Source organism: Zootoca vivipara, chromosome 5 (assembly GCF_963506605.1).
Source record: "Zootoca vivipara chromosome 5, rZooViv1.1, whole genome shotgun sequence".
Lineage (NCBI taxonomy): Eukaryota > Metazoa > Chordata > Lepidosauria > Squamata > Lacertidae > Zootoca > Zootoca vivipara.
In genome coordinates, this window is record NC_083280.1 from 47,324,932 (window position 1) to 47,344,644 (window position 19,713).

Here is a 19,713-nt window from a genome sequence, read left to right on the forward strand (position 1 = left end):
TACCGGCTGCTGCTTGTATCCGTGCATTTTTTTTAAAAAAAGTGATCAGTTTCTGAATTGTTCTGTGCTCTCTCTATGAGAGAGCTGCATCAACAAGAAGCATAGCATCTAGATAAAGGGAAGTAATAAAGGTAAAGGACCCCTGACAGTAAAGTCCAGTAGCAGACGACTCTGGGGTTGCGGCACTCATCTCGCTTTACAGGCCAAGGGAGACGGCATTTGTCTGCAGACTGTTTTCCCTGGTCATGTGGCCAGCATGACTAAGCCGCTTCTAGTGCAACGGAACACCAAAACCAGAGCAGTGCATGGATACGCCATTTACCTTCCCGCCAGAGCAGTACCTATTTATCTACTTGCACTTGCCCTTTTTTGGGTGTGCTTTCGAACTGATAGGTTGGCAGGAGCTGGGACAGAGCAACGGGAGCTCACCCCATCATGGGGATTCAAGCCTTCTGATCAGCAAGCCCAAGAGGCTTAGCGGTTTAGACCACAGCACCACCTGTGTCCCTTAAGGGAAGTAATAGTCCCACTCTATTCTGCCGTAGTCAGACCACACCTGGAATAATAGTGTGTCCCGTTCTGAACACCACAATTTAAGAAGGATATTGACAAACTGGAATGTGTGCAGAGAAGGGAGACCAAAATGATCAAGGGTCCTGAAATAAAGCCTTATAAGGAATGGTTGAGGAAGTTGGGTATGTTTGGCCTGGAAAATGAGGAGACTGAGAGGAGCCATGATAGCTATCTTCAAATATCTAAGGGCTGTCACATGGAAGATGGAGTCAGCTTATTTTCTTGTGCTCCAGAGGGTAGGACCAATGACATCATGTTACAAGAAAGGACATTCCAACGAAACATCAGGAAAAACTTTCTGATAGCAAGAGCTATTTGACAGTAGACCAAACTCCCTTGGGAGGTGGTGGACTCTCCTTCATTGGAGGTATTTAAGCAGAGGTTGAATGGCCATCTGTCTTGAATGCTTTAGTTGGGATTCCTGTATTGCATAGAGTTCGACTAGATGACCATGGGGTCCATTTTATCTCTCCAATTCTATGATTCTAAGCAGTTTTCAATACTTCCATCAACTCAATGTGATTGGAGTGCCCTGAGGAAATAATTCACCATGATTAAAAGCTAGCCCCACCCATCAGATTAAGAGATCCTCTCCCCTAACTCTCCATCACCTTCCCTCTTGAACTCTGTGGTGCTTCCCTAGCATAGCTGCCAAGTTTTCCCTTTTCTCGCGAGAAAGCCTATTCAGCATAAGGGAAAATCCCTTAAAATAAGGGATAACTTGGCAGCTATGTTCCCTAGTCAAGTCCAAACAGAGTCACTTGAAAATGAAGTATTCCTAATACACCTCAAGGCATCTTTAGAATAGAACAGGCACCCCCAAACTTGGCCCGCCAGCTGATTTGGGACTACAAATAATCCCTACCTAACAGGATCAGTGGTCAGAGATGATGGGAGTTGTAGTCCCCAAGCAGCTGGAGGGCCGAGTTTGGGGATGCCTGTAATAGAACAATCTAATGAGGTAAAATGAGAACCTTCCTTGAATTACCCCAATGCACCTTGTAATTCAGGGTATACACAGAGCTGATGCACACGCCTAACCCATGGCTATATAAACAAGCAAGGTGTTAAATAATTAGCTGCATTTTATACCTGAATTCTTCTCACAGCCTCTGAGATTCTTTACACCTATGGATTCAAAAGTAACAGCCTGGCCCATTATGATTATAACTTGATTACGTGTAAGTCATCCATGGAGTTTCAATGTGGGAGGAGATGATACTGCTAATTTTAATCATCTTAATGAGGACAACACCTTCAAACAATCAATTTCACTCTCACCCAAGAGGCTGCAAGCATGATTTTTTTCTATAAAGTGCTGGGCCTTACATGTAAATCAGTGTTAAACAATGAGATGTAATCAAAAAGTTTTTAAATCTAGTCCCAAGCTTCACATTTAATTGGAAGCTTTCAGTTAAGCAATGACTTGTTATCTCTTTATCTTTGCAGATGTTTAAAACATATTTTAAATCAGGTTTTGCAACAGGCAGCTGTTATTTCTCCTTCACATCTTCCAGAATGTAATTCTCAAGCATTTGCTTTTTCTGGTCTTTATGCAGATTAACTCAGTTTCTTCAACCCATAATCCAGTGCAGAGATGGTGCTTAACTGGTTTTTTAAGACACCTATAGCATAGGAATTTTAATCTCTCTCTCTCTCTCTCTCTCTCTCTCTCTCTCTCTCTCTCTCTCTCTCTCTCTCTCTCACACACACACACACACACACACACACACACACACATGTCTTGAGCCAAATTTGGATTGGATGTGGAGTAAGAAAATTGGTAGCAAATACTTTCCATGTCTCGATACCCTCTATACCAGGGGTCACCAAACTAAGGCCTGGGGGCCGGATGCGGCCCAATCGCCTTCTAAATCCGGCCCGCGGACAGTCCAGGAATCAGCATGTTTTTACATGAGTAGAATGTGTCCTTTTATTTAAAATGCATCTCTGGGTTATTTGTGGGGCCTGAATGGTGTTTTTCCATGAGTAGAATGTGTCCTTTTATTTAAAATGCATCTCTAGGTTATTTGTGGGGCATAGGAATTCGTTCATATTTTCCCCCAAAATATAGTCTGGCCCCCCACAAGGTCTGAGGGACAGTGGACCGACCCCCTACTGAAAAAGTTTGCTGACCCCTGCTCTATACTTATACGTATGCTCTCTTATATTGTGTAAATTGCTTCGATTCAGATGCTGCAGTCACTTTTGTAGCATCTATTTCTTAAACATGTATAAAGATGGGAACTGATAAGTGATGTTTTCTCTAGATTTCTGCAGTGTGAATGCCCCATCTTAACTCCTTGCAAATGCACACATTACTATCTTGCAAATGCACCTATCATAAAACTATCCAATGAGTACTTGCAGTTCTACAATGGTTGGTAGAACTAATGTCGGGGTCTTTATTATCTCTTGGTTGTCTTTTCACCAGTAGGTGTTGACTTTTCAAGTCACTAAGTTGTGGGATTCAAGATGAATAAAACTGTCTGTTTCAACATGGAAGCTAATCCACAACCAGCACTTCTTAAGCAAGACTGGGCGTCCTCCATGCCTCGTGTAAGTAACAAATGGTAGTTGACAGACCGCATTGTTTCAGAAATGTGCATTTTCCATATCCTCTAAATGCTGGCTTTGCCATTTGCTTGGCAATATTTGCCCAGGTAACTTCACTTTCGGGTCTACCCTTCATGGAACTGGGAAGGGCAAAGGTGGAAGTGAGCAAAGGTTACAGAAGTTAACGAGTCCCTGCTTATTGTAGCCCGGATACACAACTCATATTTATAAAGCCATTAATCAGTTAAATCGCACTGGCTAATTAATTGTATTCACTTCTATCCATTTTCTTCTAAACGATTCAGACTCAAAAACCCCAGTGGGAAATGTGTGAAACACAACATACCTCCTCCAGCTGCACCATGAAGGTAACATTGTGCCCTTGTTCTGATGTCAATGTGCCATCTGAAGTGACAACTCGAAGTCCTCGTGGGGCTTTGCCAGGACACTGCTGAGGCTTGGCTGTGTACTGTTCACGCACACCATCTGTGCAGTTATTAGATACAACCTTCCTATACCTGTTGAAAGCGGGAAGCAGACACAACAGTGTAAGGAAGGACCACTGCAAGATGCTTACTTAAGACTATTTACCCTTTTTTCAAGATCGCCACAACAACATCCCAAATAGTTTAAGCAAATCATAACAATAACAGCAACTGTTCTTATTTCATCACTTCTTACAGAAAAGTCTCGTAGCCACTCACAACAAATTAAGAATGCACAGATATAATAAAGCAGCCAAAATAAATAAAACCCTTAATGACGCTAAATGTTAATCTGACAGCAATCAATAATAAGGAATTTTACTGCAAAACAGCATAGGTTGCGTGCACACTTAAAAGCAGATTCAAAGCAGATTCTCTCCCTCAAAGAACTATGGGCATTGTAATTTACCTCTCACAGAGCTAAAATTCCCAGCAACTCTTTAAAAAACTACAGTGCTCATGATTCTTTGAAGGGTGTGTGTGTGCTTTTAATGTGCTTTAAAGGTATAGTGTTTACACAACCTAACACAAAATGAGGATAAATGGAGAAGCGGAGATGCCACCATTTCCAAAGCTCTGGCGCTGATGTCAGCCAGAGAGAAGGATAAATGTGACTTTCTTTTGTGCCAGCTCCGGACTAGCACAGCAGGGAAGGCTGGGTCTTGTGCATCACTGGTAGCTAGACTGACTTAGAATCCCTTGGCAAGCCCCATCCTCATTTGAAGCCTTGCTCTGCAATAGACCTGATGAACAGCATGAGGAAAGCTTAACAACCATTCACAAATATTATTAACAACTAGATTCTGGTAAGTCTGATCTGAAAACAACTCACCCAGTGCTGTTGAGATAACTCTGACCAATACTGCAGTCTTTTGACAAGGAGGATGGGTTGTACCAAAATGCAGGCAAGCACTGGCCATTGCTGTGGCGCTCAAATCCATAGTCACTGGTTTGAATGAAGGAGAGATCGTTTCAGTGATTTGCAAATCAGAAGCACATAATTCTGAGAGATCATGTTACAGTGAAGCCTGCAGGGGTATACCACATTCACATGAATACAGCCCTGGAAGCTTACTTTGTCTTCTGCACATATATCGATTTCACACAGGTATACATATATCTGTCTACAACTCGAGGGTGGTGTTCTACAGCCCTGGGCTTCTTGTTTGCATTTGCCTCAAACAATAATCATGGGCATACATAGGAGCTGGTGAGATTGGATCCCACCAACGGCTCAAAAACCATACCTCCCCACTCTGGTTTGGAGTGGCTAGGAGCCCACCATCTGTTTGCATGCTCAGACAGACAGACCAACAGAGGAGGAGGAGGAGGAGGAGGAGCGGAGGAGAGCAGACACGACCCCAACAGCAATGGAGAAAGACACTGGCAGAGCGTGAAAGGTGAAAAAAGTGCAAACTTTTTGAGTTTCTGGTCTCTCCCGGCTTCAGAGGCACCAAGACATCTCCTTGCCAAGGGCACATGGGTGGGGGTGCTGATATAGCTCCTTGCCAAGGGAGCAAGGAAGCCTAGGTACGGCTCAAATACAACATTTGAGCCTGGTTGATTTTGAATTATGACCATGTATTTCAGTATCATAATTTTAGCAGAAACTACTCTTTAGTACCCAGTGGGTGAGTAGGTCAAAGCACAGTGAATATGTACCAGACTCACCATGCATTTTGTCGCCTTCATTTCTCTGGGTTGTTGTGTGATGTTAGAAGTTATCCAGAGTATAACTATGGCCAGAGGAAATGAAGCTGCCTTATATCAGATCTCACCATTGGGCAATCTAGTTCAGTAGATTGTCTATTCTGACTCCCCACTACTTTCTAAGATTGTCCCCAAGATTTGATATCTGAGATCCATTTACAGGAGATCTTTTCTCCTGGGGTGGGATCTTTTGGGTGCAAAATGTGTGGTCCACAACTGAGCTGAGTGTCGTCCCAGGAATTGCTCAATTTCCTTTGAAAACAAGTGATATGCAAAAGGAGGGGAGAATGAAGGCTGAACTTCTGCTAAGAGTGCACAAGAAAAGGTACAGAGGTAGAGAAGGGATGATGCAGTTTGAGCTTGTTGGACAGACAACTTGTTGTGCAGCCCTGTCCAGTGCTATTTTTCTGGAAAAGAGGTGCTGTAACTCACCATGAACACATTCTTTTAGAATGGCAATGGTGCCGAAACTCAGCTCCGGCAAGTTCCAGCTGAAAAAAAAGTCCTGACCCCATCCATTCTTTTTGGCAATGGAATTGATCCAACATTTTTACTTCACTCCTTCATATGTATGACATTCCTGAGTCTTTTTGCAAGCATGCTAAACACTGGTTAATTGTTTTGCAAACAGATACTTGGTTACCCAAAGGATGCAAAATAATTTTATAAGCATCCTAAGTGGAGAGACAGCATAAAGGCTATTGAAATTATCATTCCACAAGTGATAAAACTCATTTTCATTTATTTATAAATGAGGTTTCTTTCCTCTGTAATCTGATTGTCAACACACTGAAATGCTTGTATTGCTGAGGTCTCATGTATCAATATAATTAAAAAGCTGTAACGCTGCACTCTCACAGCATGTTCAATAATGTGAAAGTGAAAGGCAGAGCAGCAGCAAAATATGCAGAAAAGAGAATACGTGTTCAAAGCCTGATTTAATCAGTTTGCGTTTCTATGCTACATGCACCCTTTCTTCTAGGCAAGGAATCCTAGATGATATCGCTCAGTGCTGGATATGGGTGACACAAGTGCTTCATTTTTTAAAGAGCAGAAGCAGGGCTCAAGCCGTCCTATGAATTGCCTTGGGAGTCCTGCCCTAGTTCAGCTGTTTTGAGAGCTGGATGTAGGTGGGAGAAAAACACTCTGCATACACTCAGAGGTGCATATCTTCAAATATTCCAGGACTGAACTCTGTCAATGAAATCATGATTCAGACCTCAGGTTTAGAGTCTATGATTTATCAGTAATCAATCTGTATAAATATGCAATTCAATATAGCATAGATTACTACCGTATGCTATATGACTCCACACCCCCATAATATACAGTACTGGTGGATATGGGCCATATCCCTTGGTTGAGGCAATTGCACCCCTTCAAATTTCTATCATTATTGTCAGGGCCACTTTATTTGTATGTATGTTTGCACGGTCATGCTCTTATTCTAATGCTTTCTCCACCTTTTTTTCTTTTTCTTTGCTGCTTAATAGTGGTTCAAGGGCACTTCCAGAAAGATTGTTTATTCACACAAAATTTGGTTGGCATCCCACACTTTCCAGCACAATTATCTCATCCCTTTCGTAAGTGCAAAATGTCTGGTTAAAAAGTTGGAAAGTGCAGCATAGCAACCACTAGCTGGCAATGTTGTATAACCTCCACTTGGAAGATGTCACGATGAATGTTCACTAAACAGGTACAACTACATGCGTTGTACGTAGTGACACTGTGCATGCGCGCTACATAGTGACACCCCTCCCCTGCGGGCGCGTCATGTTTGCTGCTCCGGGTGCCAGAGCGGCTTCCGACGGCGCTGCCTGTAAACCAGCAACCCCAAACTGCTCAGTAAATACTCTAACCCGAGGGTGGGCAGGAAGGAAGCTCTCATACCAAAATGACTGTGAGCTCCAGGGAAAGCAGCCCTATATAGGCTTCCCCTCCACACTGCACCAAGGACAGCTTTTTCCTATGAGTGCATCACACAGAGAAGATACAAAGCAAAAAAAACCTTGCCCAGCATTTTGCTGCGATCTATGGGCCACTGTGCTGCCAGGCAAGGCATCCTGTGCTTATTGGGTACGGAACAGGGCTTTTAGCATTGTTTTTTAAGTGCTATAGCCTGATTTGTGACCTTAAAGTGAAGGACAAGTAGCGATACAACAGCAACAACTTTAACTTCCATTTAAGATACATTGGTATGTTTCTATCACAAAACTAGCTCTCTGCGGTAAGCAAACAGATGTTGACTTTTGATTGCAACATTTTTTTGGTTTTGGCAACTCTCTGCCTGCCTGCCTTTACATCCATTCATTCACCTACCTACACACAGAGAGTGAAATATGCTGAGAAATGACAGAAGCAACTCCTTTGCATCTCACCAGAGAGGCATTAGCATCGCTCTTTTACCTTGCAGACCTGCAATCTAATGAATTTCTTGTCTTCTCTCTGATGCACACAGAACTCTGATGATAACAACAAATTGGTGCCCAACTGTAGGCACAACAGGCTGCCTTGCAATCAACAAGCATCAGCATCAATTGGGACAAAGGATGAACCCCGCTACTTAAATCTGAAAATGGGAGTGCGCTAAGATCAATAGCATTACAGCCAGACACCTGGTGTTTGAAACTGGTATTTGACATGTTCCCTGACAGCCTGACACCTAAGGCTGCAATCATGAAACCCACTTTACCTTGGAATAAGCCTCACTGAATTCAATGGTACATACTTCTGAGCAGACAAAGATTGTGCTGCATGCTACGTTATTACAGTACTTTCACTTGACCATAACGGTTACCCACACTGTAACGGTTGCACCAGTAGCTCTTCCATGCTGTGAGGTTTTTTTCAGGTTTAAAAACCCACGGGGAGGTGTGAGGGAGACCACAAAAGGTGTATGTGTGTGCCTGATCATATGTAGAATATCACTGACTTGAATAAGATTAAAATAATAATTTAGTTAATCTTTGGATCAGTGCCGCCATTTTAGGAGGTATATACTATCCTCCATATTGATATCTCAATTTTGACAGCAAGAATACCAGTTGCTGAAAACTGCAGTGTGTGTGTGTGTGTGTGTGTGTGTGTGTGTGTGCTGCTTGTGGTTGGCCCAGGGGCGTAGGAAGGTGGGGGCGATAGGGGCGCTCCACCCTGGGCAGTGCAATCCCAAGGGCACCATTGCAGCTGCCCCTCCTTCCGCGCTAGGCGCCCCGTCCCCCGCAGGCAGTGGTCCCTGCCCCCAGAACGCACGCCATGCACCTACGGGTGGTGTGCCATGTCCCCAGAACGCGTGCCAGCCCCGCCCCTGCCTGCTCTCCGCCCCGGGTGCCCAAGCATGAAGCTCCGCCACTGGGTTGGCCACTGTGAGAACAGGATGCTGGGCAAGAGAGGTCATTGGCCTGATCCAGCCAACTCTTCTTATGATTATTCATTGCCTGCAGCATTCATTTGGTAGGTGAGTAGTATACCTTATGTTCCTTCCATGGAGGTCATGTATTGTAAGGTTTACATGTGAATTCCCCCTAGTGGAGTGGTCCCATGTGTGGAATCTGTCTTCCTCAAACTGGGGAGCAAAAATTGGAGGAAAAAAATTTCTGCACCTTCAGGAATTTATGTGGTGGTCCCAACACTTACTCCATCATCTACATGGTGGAGGAAAGGGGACATATCAAATATGTAAACGATGCCTGGAAACAATGCCATATGAGGAACGGTTTAGGGAGCTGGGTATGTTTAGCCTGGAGAAGAGAAGGTTAAGCGGTGACATGATAGCCATGTTCAAATATATGAAAGGATGTCATATAGAGGAGGGAGAAAGGTTGTTTTCTGTTGCTCCAGAAAAGCGGACACGGAGCAATGGATTCAAACTACAAGAAAGAAGATTCCACCTAAACATTAGGAAGAACTTCCTGACAGTAAGAGCTGTTCGGCAGTGGAATTTGCTACCAAGGAGTGTGGTGGAGTCTCCTTCTTTAGAGGTCTTTAAGCAGAGACTTGACAGACATACCGGTATGTCAAGAATGCTTTGATGGTGTTTCCTGCTTGGCAGGGGGTTGGACTGGATGACCCTTGTGGTCTCTTCCAACTCTATGATTATATGATTCTATGATTCTATGTAATTATTGAAACAGGGCTAAAACTTTGGGTACAGGAACCTCCTTGACACACCATGAGGTCTGTTCTGATTATGAAGTCTTTGATCATCACATAAAGATAAGCTGTTCTGACTTATGGTGCCTTAAGCAAAGCAAGTTAGGGTATTAAACAAGTAATGGAGGTCACTGTTACAGCCAACCTAGCACATAAACTAAATGATCCATTTTTAAAAAACATGTCGAGATTCGTTTTCGTACAGAATAAAAAATAAAATCTGCAGCTGGAGTGATACTATGCATGCTGCAGTAAAATGCTGGGAAACTTGGTAAATAAATGCTTTAATAACATATGTGTCACCCCGTAGTCCATTTACTACTTAAATAAATGCAATTTGGCTTCTAGGCAGTTGCTAGGTAATGCTGTCCTTAGGACAAGGTACACAATTTCCATTGTGATAATCATTTCTGAAACACTATTGCCCCCTGGTAGTGAGAAGCAGGCAATGCATGCAAATGTAATCTCTGCTAAACTGACTCCTTTCCTGTTTTGTAACTCACTCATTCTTCCAAAGATCATTTAGGCAATATGTAACTTTCTGTTTCTAGAAACATGCATTGTGTTGTTTTTTTCAAACCTTTCTGGTGAAATAGTTCCAATCTGTAGTTACACAGTAAGTGTTTATTTTTTATTTTTTTTAAAAAATCATTATTTTGTGGTAAATACAGATTTTTCATGCCCACCTCAACAACAAAGTAGTAGGTGCTTGAATAATGAATCGTAGAAAGCATAAAATTTACTCTGGAAAGACATAAAAATAAATGGATGTCTGATGCCAGTGATGTTTCTACAATACCCTGAACTACGGTATGGAAAACACAGTTTGATGTGAGTCATTCTCATGCTCTGCATATGAGAATATGAGATTAGTAAAGTTTGTATTAAGAATCAGGTATCATTAGGGATGGATGGATCAATCCATCTATCTATCAGATAGACTTTGTTTCATTATTCCATCCTTATATTCAGTTCTTCACGTTTCTGTGGCAATTTAAAATATAAGTTCCTCATTGTTATAGAGACTTTCCACTAATATATACATTTTTGCATACGTTGTCTGGAGAACTGCATCACAAGATTCAGAAAAGTGCAGATTTTGAAAGATAATTGCATTTCAGATTGTGCATTGTTTTAATAAGAATAAGAATTTTATTGTTTATGTGTCGTCTATCTAACTGGGTTGCCCCAGCCACCTTGGGTGGCTCCCAACACAGTACAATAAGTGCAAATTAGGAAGTTTCTGATTAAAATTGAGTGTTTCTGCATCATCCCTACGACACAATAGTGCAGAAAGAGAACCTTGATGTGACTAGTATGCATGATTGCATGAAGATTCTCTTTTCATAGTGTTCTACTGATACACAAATGTGTATCTACATATTGGTAAAACACCTCACAAAAATAATATTGATGCTGGAGGCATCCATTGGAAATGGATTATCCATCATTTTTTCTTCCATTCACCCATTCAACTCCCTGCATGGCATAGATTCTTTGCTATGAATGATTTTCAACTTAATTCTCTACAGCAAGTTTGTTTTTTAAAGGACAACAACATGTGCACATTATACATAACTAGGCATGAAAACTGCTTTGCAATGTATGCAATTTACATATCCATTGATATATAATTGCTATTGTCCTGACAGGTGCCTCATTGGGTTTTTTTTTGTTTCTGACATATTGTTTGTTAATTTGCACAAAATTGTTCACTGCCAGAGGCAGCCTATATGCACCAAGATTGCAATACTAAATATGTCTGCTTGAAAGTAAGTCCCACTGAATTCAATGGGGTTACTCTCAGGTAAACGGAGTTAGGATTGCAATCTTAATCTGCTCCCTGCTGTGAAATTCTAAAGGTAATGGAATGCACTACTCATTATTGTCCTTTTTCACAAGAGAAGGGCATTTTACTTGCACACCTCAGGCAAAGTCTGATCCTCTTTGCTAAAGTAGGATGAAATGTCTGGATTAGCACCCATTGCCTAAATCTGCGTTTTAAAATCTTGCCCCACTAGTAGTTAAATGCCAGTACTTAAAACTATAAATTACGGTAGCTTGTGCACTATGTTCAGCAGTCACAAACAAATTTTATGACAACAACACATTTTATGAAATAAATTATTGCAATTAAAAAGAATTTATATGCAGTTAAACAACATTACAGCTGAGTGCAGGAGTGAATCACATAATCCAGGATACAAAAAGCAAAATATCAACAGGGTGCTAAATTGTCCCTCCCTGGCGTCCAAGTGATGGAAAGGAATATAAGTGCCAACTCCCTGGGGCCCTGGGTGTCCTCCAATTTCCTCTCCTCAAACCACTTCTCAAATCTTATACAAAATACTTTTCAGTATTTCTCACTTCTCTTTTCTCAGCTCCTGCTAAATTTTTCTCCCAGACTGGGTGCTAAAAGGTGGTAGTAAGAAGGGCTTTAACCGCTTGCAAAAGAGGGAAAAATATGGTGATTGTGACTGCTGGTGTGGAAAATTCATGATTTAGAGGAAGAAAAGAAATCCCCTTCTGCATATTTTGCAGCAAACTTTTAGAAAAGGCTTGTCTGGAATGACTTGTGCATTTATTTATTAAAAAAACACCCACAAAAGCTGCAGGGAAATCAATACTCTAATTTATATTTAAATATGTATTTCATCACAGAATACAAATGCATTTTAATGCATTTTTTCCAGCCTAGAATTATATCACAAAATTTGAAATACAAGAATAATTACTTCCCCATTTGAATATTAGACTGGAAGGTGGGATCAAGTCAGTTCATATCAGGATTCAGTGAAATCAAATTCCTCAGGCATTCCTAGACTCCAGTGCCCTTGCCAACGTTGTGTTTATTATCAGGGCCATATAAACTATAGCCTTGCTAAAATGCTGCAAGCTGTACTCACCAATCAAAGTCTGCCTCTGTGCAGACACATGGTTCGGATGCCATGGCTCCAGCGTACCTGCCCTGCATACATTTCTTTTCGGACTTACGCTTCCTGTAGATCCTTTTTGCTCCCATGATGCATGCTTCTCCCTGAGGTAAGAGAAAAACAGTGGGATAGATTCAATCAAATAGTTGTGTGGTTTGGAGACAAAACAACAAGTCCTGCTTGCACAACAGGGCTTTCCTCCTCTGCTCTCCCAATGCATCCCTCACTCCCAATAGGCTATGGGGGGTTTGGGGTTGAGAGAATTCCCAGAACAGGGCACAAGGGGAGGAAAGGGGGGAGTGTTTGATCTGGCAAGAGGAAATGCTTGTGCTGGCGAATTGATTTTATTAGCATGACATAGAATTCCACTGCACACTCCTTCATAATGGTGAGGTTTATCCCTACAGATAGATGATAGATCAGGGGTCCCCAAACTAAGGCCCGGGGGCCAGATGAGGCCCAATCGCCTTCTAAATCTGGCCCTCAGACGGTCCGGGAATCAACATGTTTTTACATGAGTAGAATGTGTCCTTTTTTTTAAAATGCATCTCTGGGTTATTTGTGGGGCATAGGAATTCATTCATTTTTTCCCCAAAATATAGTCCGGCCCCCCACAAGGTCTGAGGGACAGTGGACCGGCCCCCTGCTGAAAAATTTGCTGACCCCTGTGATAGATGATAGATAGATAGATAGATAGATAGATAGATAGATAGATAGATAGACAGACAGATGCCAACACAAACACCACCCCTCCCATTTGAGGCTCTTTGTTTACCAAATTAGAATTAGCTAGTGGTTTTATGTCTTCTTCCACTTTCAAAGCAAATTGGCCACTCTTTCCTTAACACTACAAAGACTCCAGCTGAGGAATGCAAAAACACTCAGGCAAAGAAGTGTGTGTGTGTGTGTGTGTGAGAGAGAGAGAGAGAGAGAGAGAGAGAGAGAGAGAGAGAGAGAGAGAGAAGGAATGCAGATAAACATAAACATGTTGGTAAAAAAGGTAAAGGACCCCTGGACCAGGGCTGTCTCCAGTAGGTCGGGCGCCCTGGCGCTGAGGCACGGAGATCGCTCCGGCGCCCCCGCCCTCGCAGTGCACAGCATGGCTTCCGTGCGGCTTTGCCACGCAGTGCCCCCCCCCTGCCGGCCTGCCGCCCCGCACCACCGGGAGTACACCTAGAGCCGGGCCTGCCCTGGACGCTTAAGTTCAGTCAAAGGTGACTACAGTATGGAGTTGTGGTACTCATTTTGCTTTCAGGCAGAGGGAGCTAGTGTTTGTCCACAGACAGCTCTCCGGGTCATGTGGCCAGCATGACTAAACCGTGATGGAAACCAGAGCACACAGAAACGCTGTTTACCTTCCTGCTTCAGCAGTACCTATTTATCTATTTGCACTGGTGTACTTTTGAACTGCTAGGTTGGCAGGAGCTGGGACAGAGCAACGGGAGCCCACTCCGTTGCAGGGATCCAAACCACCGACCTTCCGATCGGCAAGCCCAAGGTCCACCTTCTACTGTAAGTGCCTGATTAGCATAGCTGGAATTTGCATATATCAGATCCCTACAGGAGGCCAGACAAATAAATCAGGATGAACAGGACTTTGTATCTTTGGTCACAGATTAATGGCCCACACTTTTTTACCTGGCTATGAAGCTGCCAGGGACGGTAGTCGTCCTCAGCACACCGTCGGTCGAAGATTGACTTGTAGTCCACCTTCACCAGCTGCCATTCAGAGCGATGGCTGAAGTGCCCAAAAACTCTGCACAAAACATACTGAACTGTTACCAGAAAAAAGTAATCATTTGAGTAAGAGCATACCTTTATCCATATTTAGTATCTTTGAATAAACCTGTAATGAATTTATAGCAGCCCAGATAGCTGAACTAAATGCAAAACTCTATCACATAACAATCAAGTAAGTGTGGCAATGTGTTTGTGGAGCAGTACCAGTGAGTCGTTTCTAGGTTCTCAAAACTCCGAATGTCCTTCATTCTTCCCAACTTGCCAGGATCAGTGTTTCCACGTGTGTGGTGTCAAAATAGTGTGTTGGGTTTTTCATCATGTGTTATAAATTTATAATAGAAAAGAAAAAATTCAAATTAAAAATGTAATAGGGATTTATTCAAAATATTTCTTCAGTACTCGTCACTGATTGATGCACGACATATGAAACAGCTGTTAGTGGATTGAATGCACATGACTCATGAGGCAAGTGGCAATTCAAGCAGCAATATTAAAGATATACTTATAAGCAAATTATTTTGAAATAAAGCAAGTAAACACTTCCAACTAAGTTTGTCAACCAATTGCATGTTTTACAATTGGTTCAGTACCTGCCTTCAGTTTAACTAATTAATTATAATGTAAGTAAAATGCCCAAAGCACTACCAAAATAAATCTGTGTATTTTTTGAAATGCAAGAAATGTGGCATAACTTACAATATAATTACAATATAATTACAACATTCTGGTGATCATTTTAAATGTAGCAATAAAGAGTCTTCCCCTTGCCTTCAAGGGTTAGAAATGATATCTCATCTGATTATTCTCTGCTTACGTCATTATCAAAGTCTCCTCTCCAGGTTCTCCCAAAACGCCATCAACAAAAAGTGGGATGGATGTGAAGCTGTATTTGCTCCAGGACCTCCCTTCATCAAAACTTAACCTAAGGGAAACAAAAATGGAAAACAACATTTTTGGGGGGAAATACTATTTAAGAAGATGTAAAGAAAAGGAACCACCTATTTGCTGTACATGGCAAAAAAATGACTCAGATTTAAGAACTTGAGCTACATTATACAAGACAGCTTATCACAAACAGATTTTAGGAATTGCAAAGTTCCACAAAATATCGTTTCCAGCCATGTAAGTGTCTTAAATATCAAAGCACGGTCAGTGGAGAAAGATGAACATAGGATTTCCCATGGGATTGGCATTGATTTTACGTCATATACTGAATGCCATGTGAAGCAGTATGGCCTGAGTGTGAGTCTTCAAAATAATCTCATGGCATTAGAAGAATGTGAAGTAAAATGGTAGATGGATCAAATTCAGTGTTGATAAATGCAAAACACTGTAGGAGGGGGTTACAATTATCCATATATCCTGCAGGATTCTTAAACAGTAGATTTATCATGTACAGTATATAAAAAGAATATATGGAACTTTGTCAGATTAGGAGATGGAAGGGTTTGTGATTACTAACAATTTTTTTGATTCCAGGCTTCCAAACCATTAAAGGGTTTACTCTGTTGCACATCTTGTGTGTGAATCTGTAATCATAGCTTTAGTGTGATCAAGAGAGAAAGCATGTCAGTTTCTTAATTGGCATATCTTGACACTTAGTTAAAATATTTAGTCACGGCCCGATTGCCAATGGCGTGTAATATATAATGAAGGACTTCATGACTAATGAGATCAGAGAAGTTACAGTAATTACCAGAGATGTCTTATAGGCAGCGATGTATGTTTCATGGCAACCAAAACCCCACCTTGATCCAGATAAAGAACGCTGTGTTCTTCTTCAAAGATCTGGAGAAATACATAAAAAAAGGACTAAGTTTAACTTGCCTTAGTCTGGGAACGCATGCTTTCTAGGCAACACTGAGATACATAGGTCACAGTTTTGCAATCATATCAGTAAAAGACTTCCTAATGGCCTTGGTCTACTCTGTGATTCAGCTAGGGTTCAATATATCAAATACACAAACACTGAGCTTAAGAGAGTTTTGCAGGATTTTGCTGCAATCCAAGCCCCTCTTCACATGTACCGGGATGCAGCAGTAATCATCACTGGTAACAATCCATTGCTTCAGGCTACTTCCCCATCTTTGCCCCCACCCCCATTGTTCTGCTTTGCATGCAAATAGCACTTGACTCCTTGGGAAGCGCTTTGCTTGCGTGCTATGTAAATACACTGTGGTGCTGAACCTCAAGGACTTAGGTTTTGAAATGCCACTAGAAGCAACCACAGAGATGACAGCAACCACCACACTCCGAGGGGTCTAAATCACAGACATGTTCACCAAAATTCCCAGGGAAGAGTGACTGACTGTTAAACCACCCTTAAGAATTGTCACTGTGAGGGGGAAAGGGGTCTCCTAAAAAATCAGCACTCTTAACAAACTACAGCTCCCAATATTTGGGGGGGGGGAGCCATGACTGTTTAAAATGGTACAATACTGTTCTAAACATATAGTACAAATTGGGCCTTTAAGCATGTGCTGTTTGCAACAAGAAATATGGACTCAGAATAACATGCACTGTGGGCAAGAATGATTTCCTTTTTGATGTCGAAACAGTGGTACCTCGGGTTACAAACGTTTCGGGTTACAAACACTTCGGGTTACAAACTCCACTAACCCGGAAGTAGTAACTCAGGTTGCAAACTTTGCCCCAGGATGAGAACGGAAATCGCGCGGCAGCAGCCCAACGCTAGCAGGAGGCCCCATTAGCAAAAGCAGTTTCGGGTTAAGAACAGACCTCCAGAATGAATTAAGTTCGTAACCCGAGGTACCACTGTATTATCATTATTTGTATTCCCTTTCTCCAAAAATAAAGGCTCAAGGTGATTTAACCAAAAGATAAGGAACAGAGTCCATTCCTCTTCGACCCACTAGAGGGTCTTGTTCACTAGAGACAACACTTTGGTTATCAGGAATTAACTCCCCCCCCAAAAAAAATACATAAATAAATATATCTATCTATCGTATATGTTTTAAATCAGCAACCATAAATGCATTTGGAATTCAGCATGCCAGCAACGACCCTCAACAATATATGTTTAGAAGGCTAAGTTATTGTCAGTTCAGCACTTACTCTTTGCTTTGTTAATTCCACTTAAGTATGTACTTGACTCCACTTTACGAGGGTAGTTATTGCACTTTAATTAAATGCCAACGACTTACTAAAAACATATTTGTTGTTGTTTAGTCGTTTAGTCGTGTCCGACTCTTCGTGACCCCATGGACCATAGCACGCCAGGCACTCCTGTTTCGCACTGCCTCCCGCAGTTTGGTCAAACTCATGTTCGTAAAAAACATATTTACTGATGTGCAACAACCATTGCATTGTTGTCCATCTCATTACCTGATTGCCAAAGCTCATTACATGTTTGTACTCAGGCAGGGAAACAAAGAGCGGAGAGGGGAAGAACTCGTTTGGAAATCACAATTTCTAGTTGTGTGAGAAATGAACGGAAGGTTGTTCTTATGAATGGTAACTGATAAGCAGGAATTTTAAAGCTGAAATTGACACATCCTATTGGATTTCATCCTATTGAAATTCATGTGAAATTTATATTTCACAATATAAGAAGTACCAAGCCACCTGGATTCTACTAGTGGTAGGTGTCACCATTGGGGCGGGGTGTGAGTCCAGCAGGAACAGGCTTTGATGTGGTTTGCTTGCCTCATGATCAGGGGATTCCTACTGAGTTCATGTCCTGATTTCAGGCTTCTTGCTGGCCACAATGAGAACGGAATACTGTGCTAAATATGTCTTTAGTCTTATTTAGCAAGGCTCTTCTTTTGTACTTCTCTCTCTTTCTGGATCAATGCCAGAGTTAATTTTAGCATGTTCATATCAAAAATAGGTAACAAAAGGCGTGATAGGATAGGGGTGGGATTCCTGCCAGAGGGTTTGTTACATGCTGGCTCAGCTTTAATTTGTTACCTGTGTATCTGTCAAGTCAGCAGAGTGCCATAGCTCTTCAAAATGGCAACTGCTATTCTCGCTTTCCACTCAGTGACGCTAATGACTGGAGACTGGATCTGAATGCAACCCCCCTTTATCTCTTGATCACTGGAGGTGCTGGATATTATGGAGAGAGACATATCCTAAATAGGCTCACAGATGCGCAGAACAAAAAAACCACTACATTGCACATCACTCCTAAGTGCTGTGGGAGTGTTCTTGCATGGATTTTAAACATTGCATGGATTATAGCACCACAAACCTCTGTAAAGCAAATGCTTTCAGGACAAGAAAGGTGCTCCATTTATCATTTTCACTGCCTCTGCTCTGTTTGATGGACCATCTAGACCAAGGGAGACAACCTAAGGCCCGTGGGCCGGGTACGGCCCAATTGCCTTCTCAATCCAACCCGCGGATGATCCAGGAATCAGCATGTTTTTACAAGAGTAGAATGTGTCCTTTTATTTAAAATGCATCTCTGGGTCATTTGTGGGGTATAGGAATGTGTTTATATATTTTTTTCAAAATATAGTCCGGCCCACCACATGGTCTGAGGGCCCACCACATGGTCTGAGCCCACGGCTGAAAAAGTTTGCTGATCCCTGATCTCGACAAGACAGGGGTTGATCTGACAAGGCCCAATTCAGATTCTCAAGGCCATAGCCTCTAGCCTCTAGCTGCCCAGTGATTGAAACAGTTGCACCCAGCATTTAAGAAAAGATTCGACATTCTCTCTGAAATTCAAGATGAACCCATAAACCCTTGTATCCATTCCCAGAATGTATGCAATTCCAGTGTTTAGGCTGCAATTCTAGGGCTCCTGAAGGCTATTTGCAATTGTGGATAGCTTTCCCCTGGGGTATTCATGAAATCTGAAATAAATAATAATAATAATCCCCAAATGTGTGCTGCTTATTGGGGCTGACTATTGGGGCTTATTTAGTGCTATTTAAATGTAGCATAAGAACAAACAGAAAAAAACCTGCCTTAGACTGTTAGTTTATCTAGTCCACCATCCCTGCCTATTGGCCATGTTGGCTGGGGCTGATGGCTATTGTGGGTCAAAACAACTGGAGGGCATTAAGTTAGATAAGACTGCACTAGATAGCTATTAAGCTACACCAGCTTTGCATTTTAACAAAAAGCAAGTACCACTGAATTCAAATAAGACCTATTCTAAAAGGTGCTTAAGATTGAAATCAACAGGATTTACTTCTGAATAGGCATGCATAGGCCTCCACTGTCAAATTTACTTTCTAATTAATATTTCTGTTGGATTTTAGGAGAGGTTTCTGTTTGCCTTGATTTCACTGATTATCTTGTGATGGCGGTGGAATCTGCAATATTTTCTGAAGGCTCTGATAACCAAGGAATAGAGTTAGTATGACTTGCATTATAAGTTAATAAGAATATTTTACCACGAGCAATGGAATGTAAATAATGAATGACACTTTCCTGTTCTCATAAAATAATAAGAGCAGGAGCAAGGATCAACAAGAGAACCAGAAAGGCAATGAATTAAAATAGAATAGAGGCAAGTATTTATTTAAGCACCTAGACGTCCTAGTTCCTGCTGTAGCTTGGCTGTTAAGAATGTGGTAATGTTATAAAGGGGC

General features: G+C 41.8%; 1 protein-coding gene across 2 annotated transcripts in view; it reads right to left on the reverse strand.

Moving 5' to 3' along the window:
- SORCS1 (sortilin related VPS10 domain containing receptor 1) overlaps window positions 1-19,713 on the reverse strand; it is a 359,470-nt gene that overhangs the window by 43,835 nt on the left and 295,922 nt on the right. For both annotated transcript variants that reach the window (XR_009557597.1, XM_035132751.2), the window contains exons 13-18: window positions 15,843-15,934; window positions 14,961-15,068; window positions 14,045-14,162; window positions 12,380-12,510; window positions 4,447-4,560; window positions 3,476-3,647 (exon numbers count right to left, since the gene is read on the reverse strand). Coding sequence is in view for 1 of the 2 variants with exons in the window: in XM_035132751.2 (XP_034988642.2) it covers window positions 3,476-3,647; window positions 4,447-4,560; window positions 12,380-12,510; window positions 14,045-14,162; window positions 14,961-15,068; window positions 15,843-15,934 (735 nt within the window). In the remaining variant the exon portion in view is untranslated. The remainder of the gene's footprint in view (window positions 1-3,475; window positions 3,648-4,446; window positions 4,561-12,379; window positions 12,511-14,044; window positions 14,163-14,960; window positions 15,069-15,842; window positions 15,935-19,713) is intronic.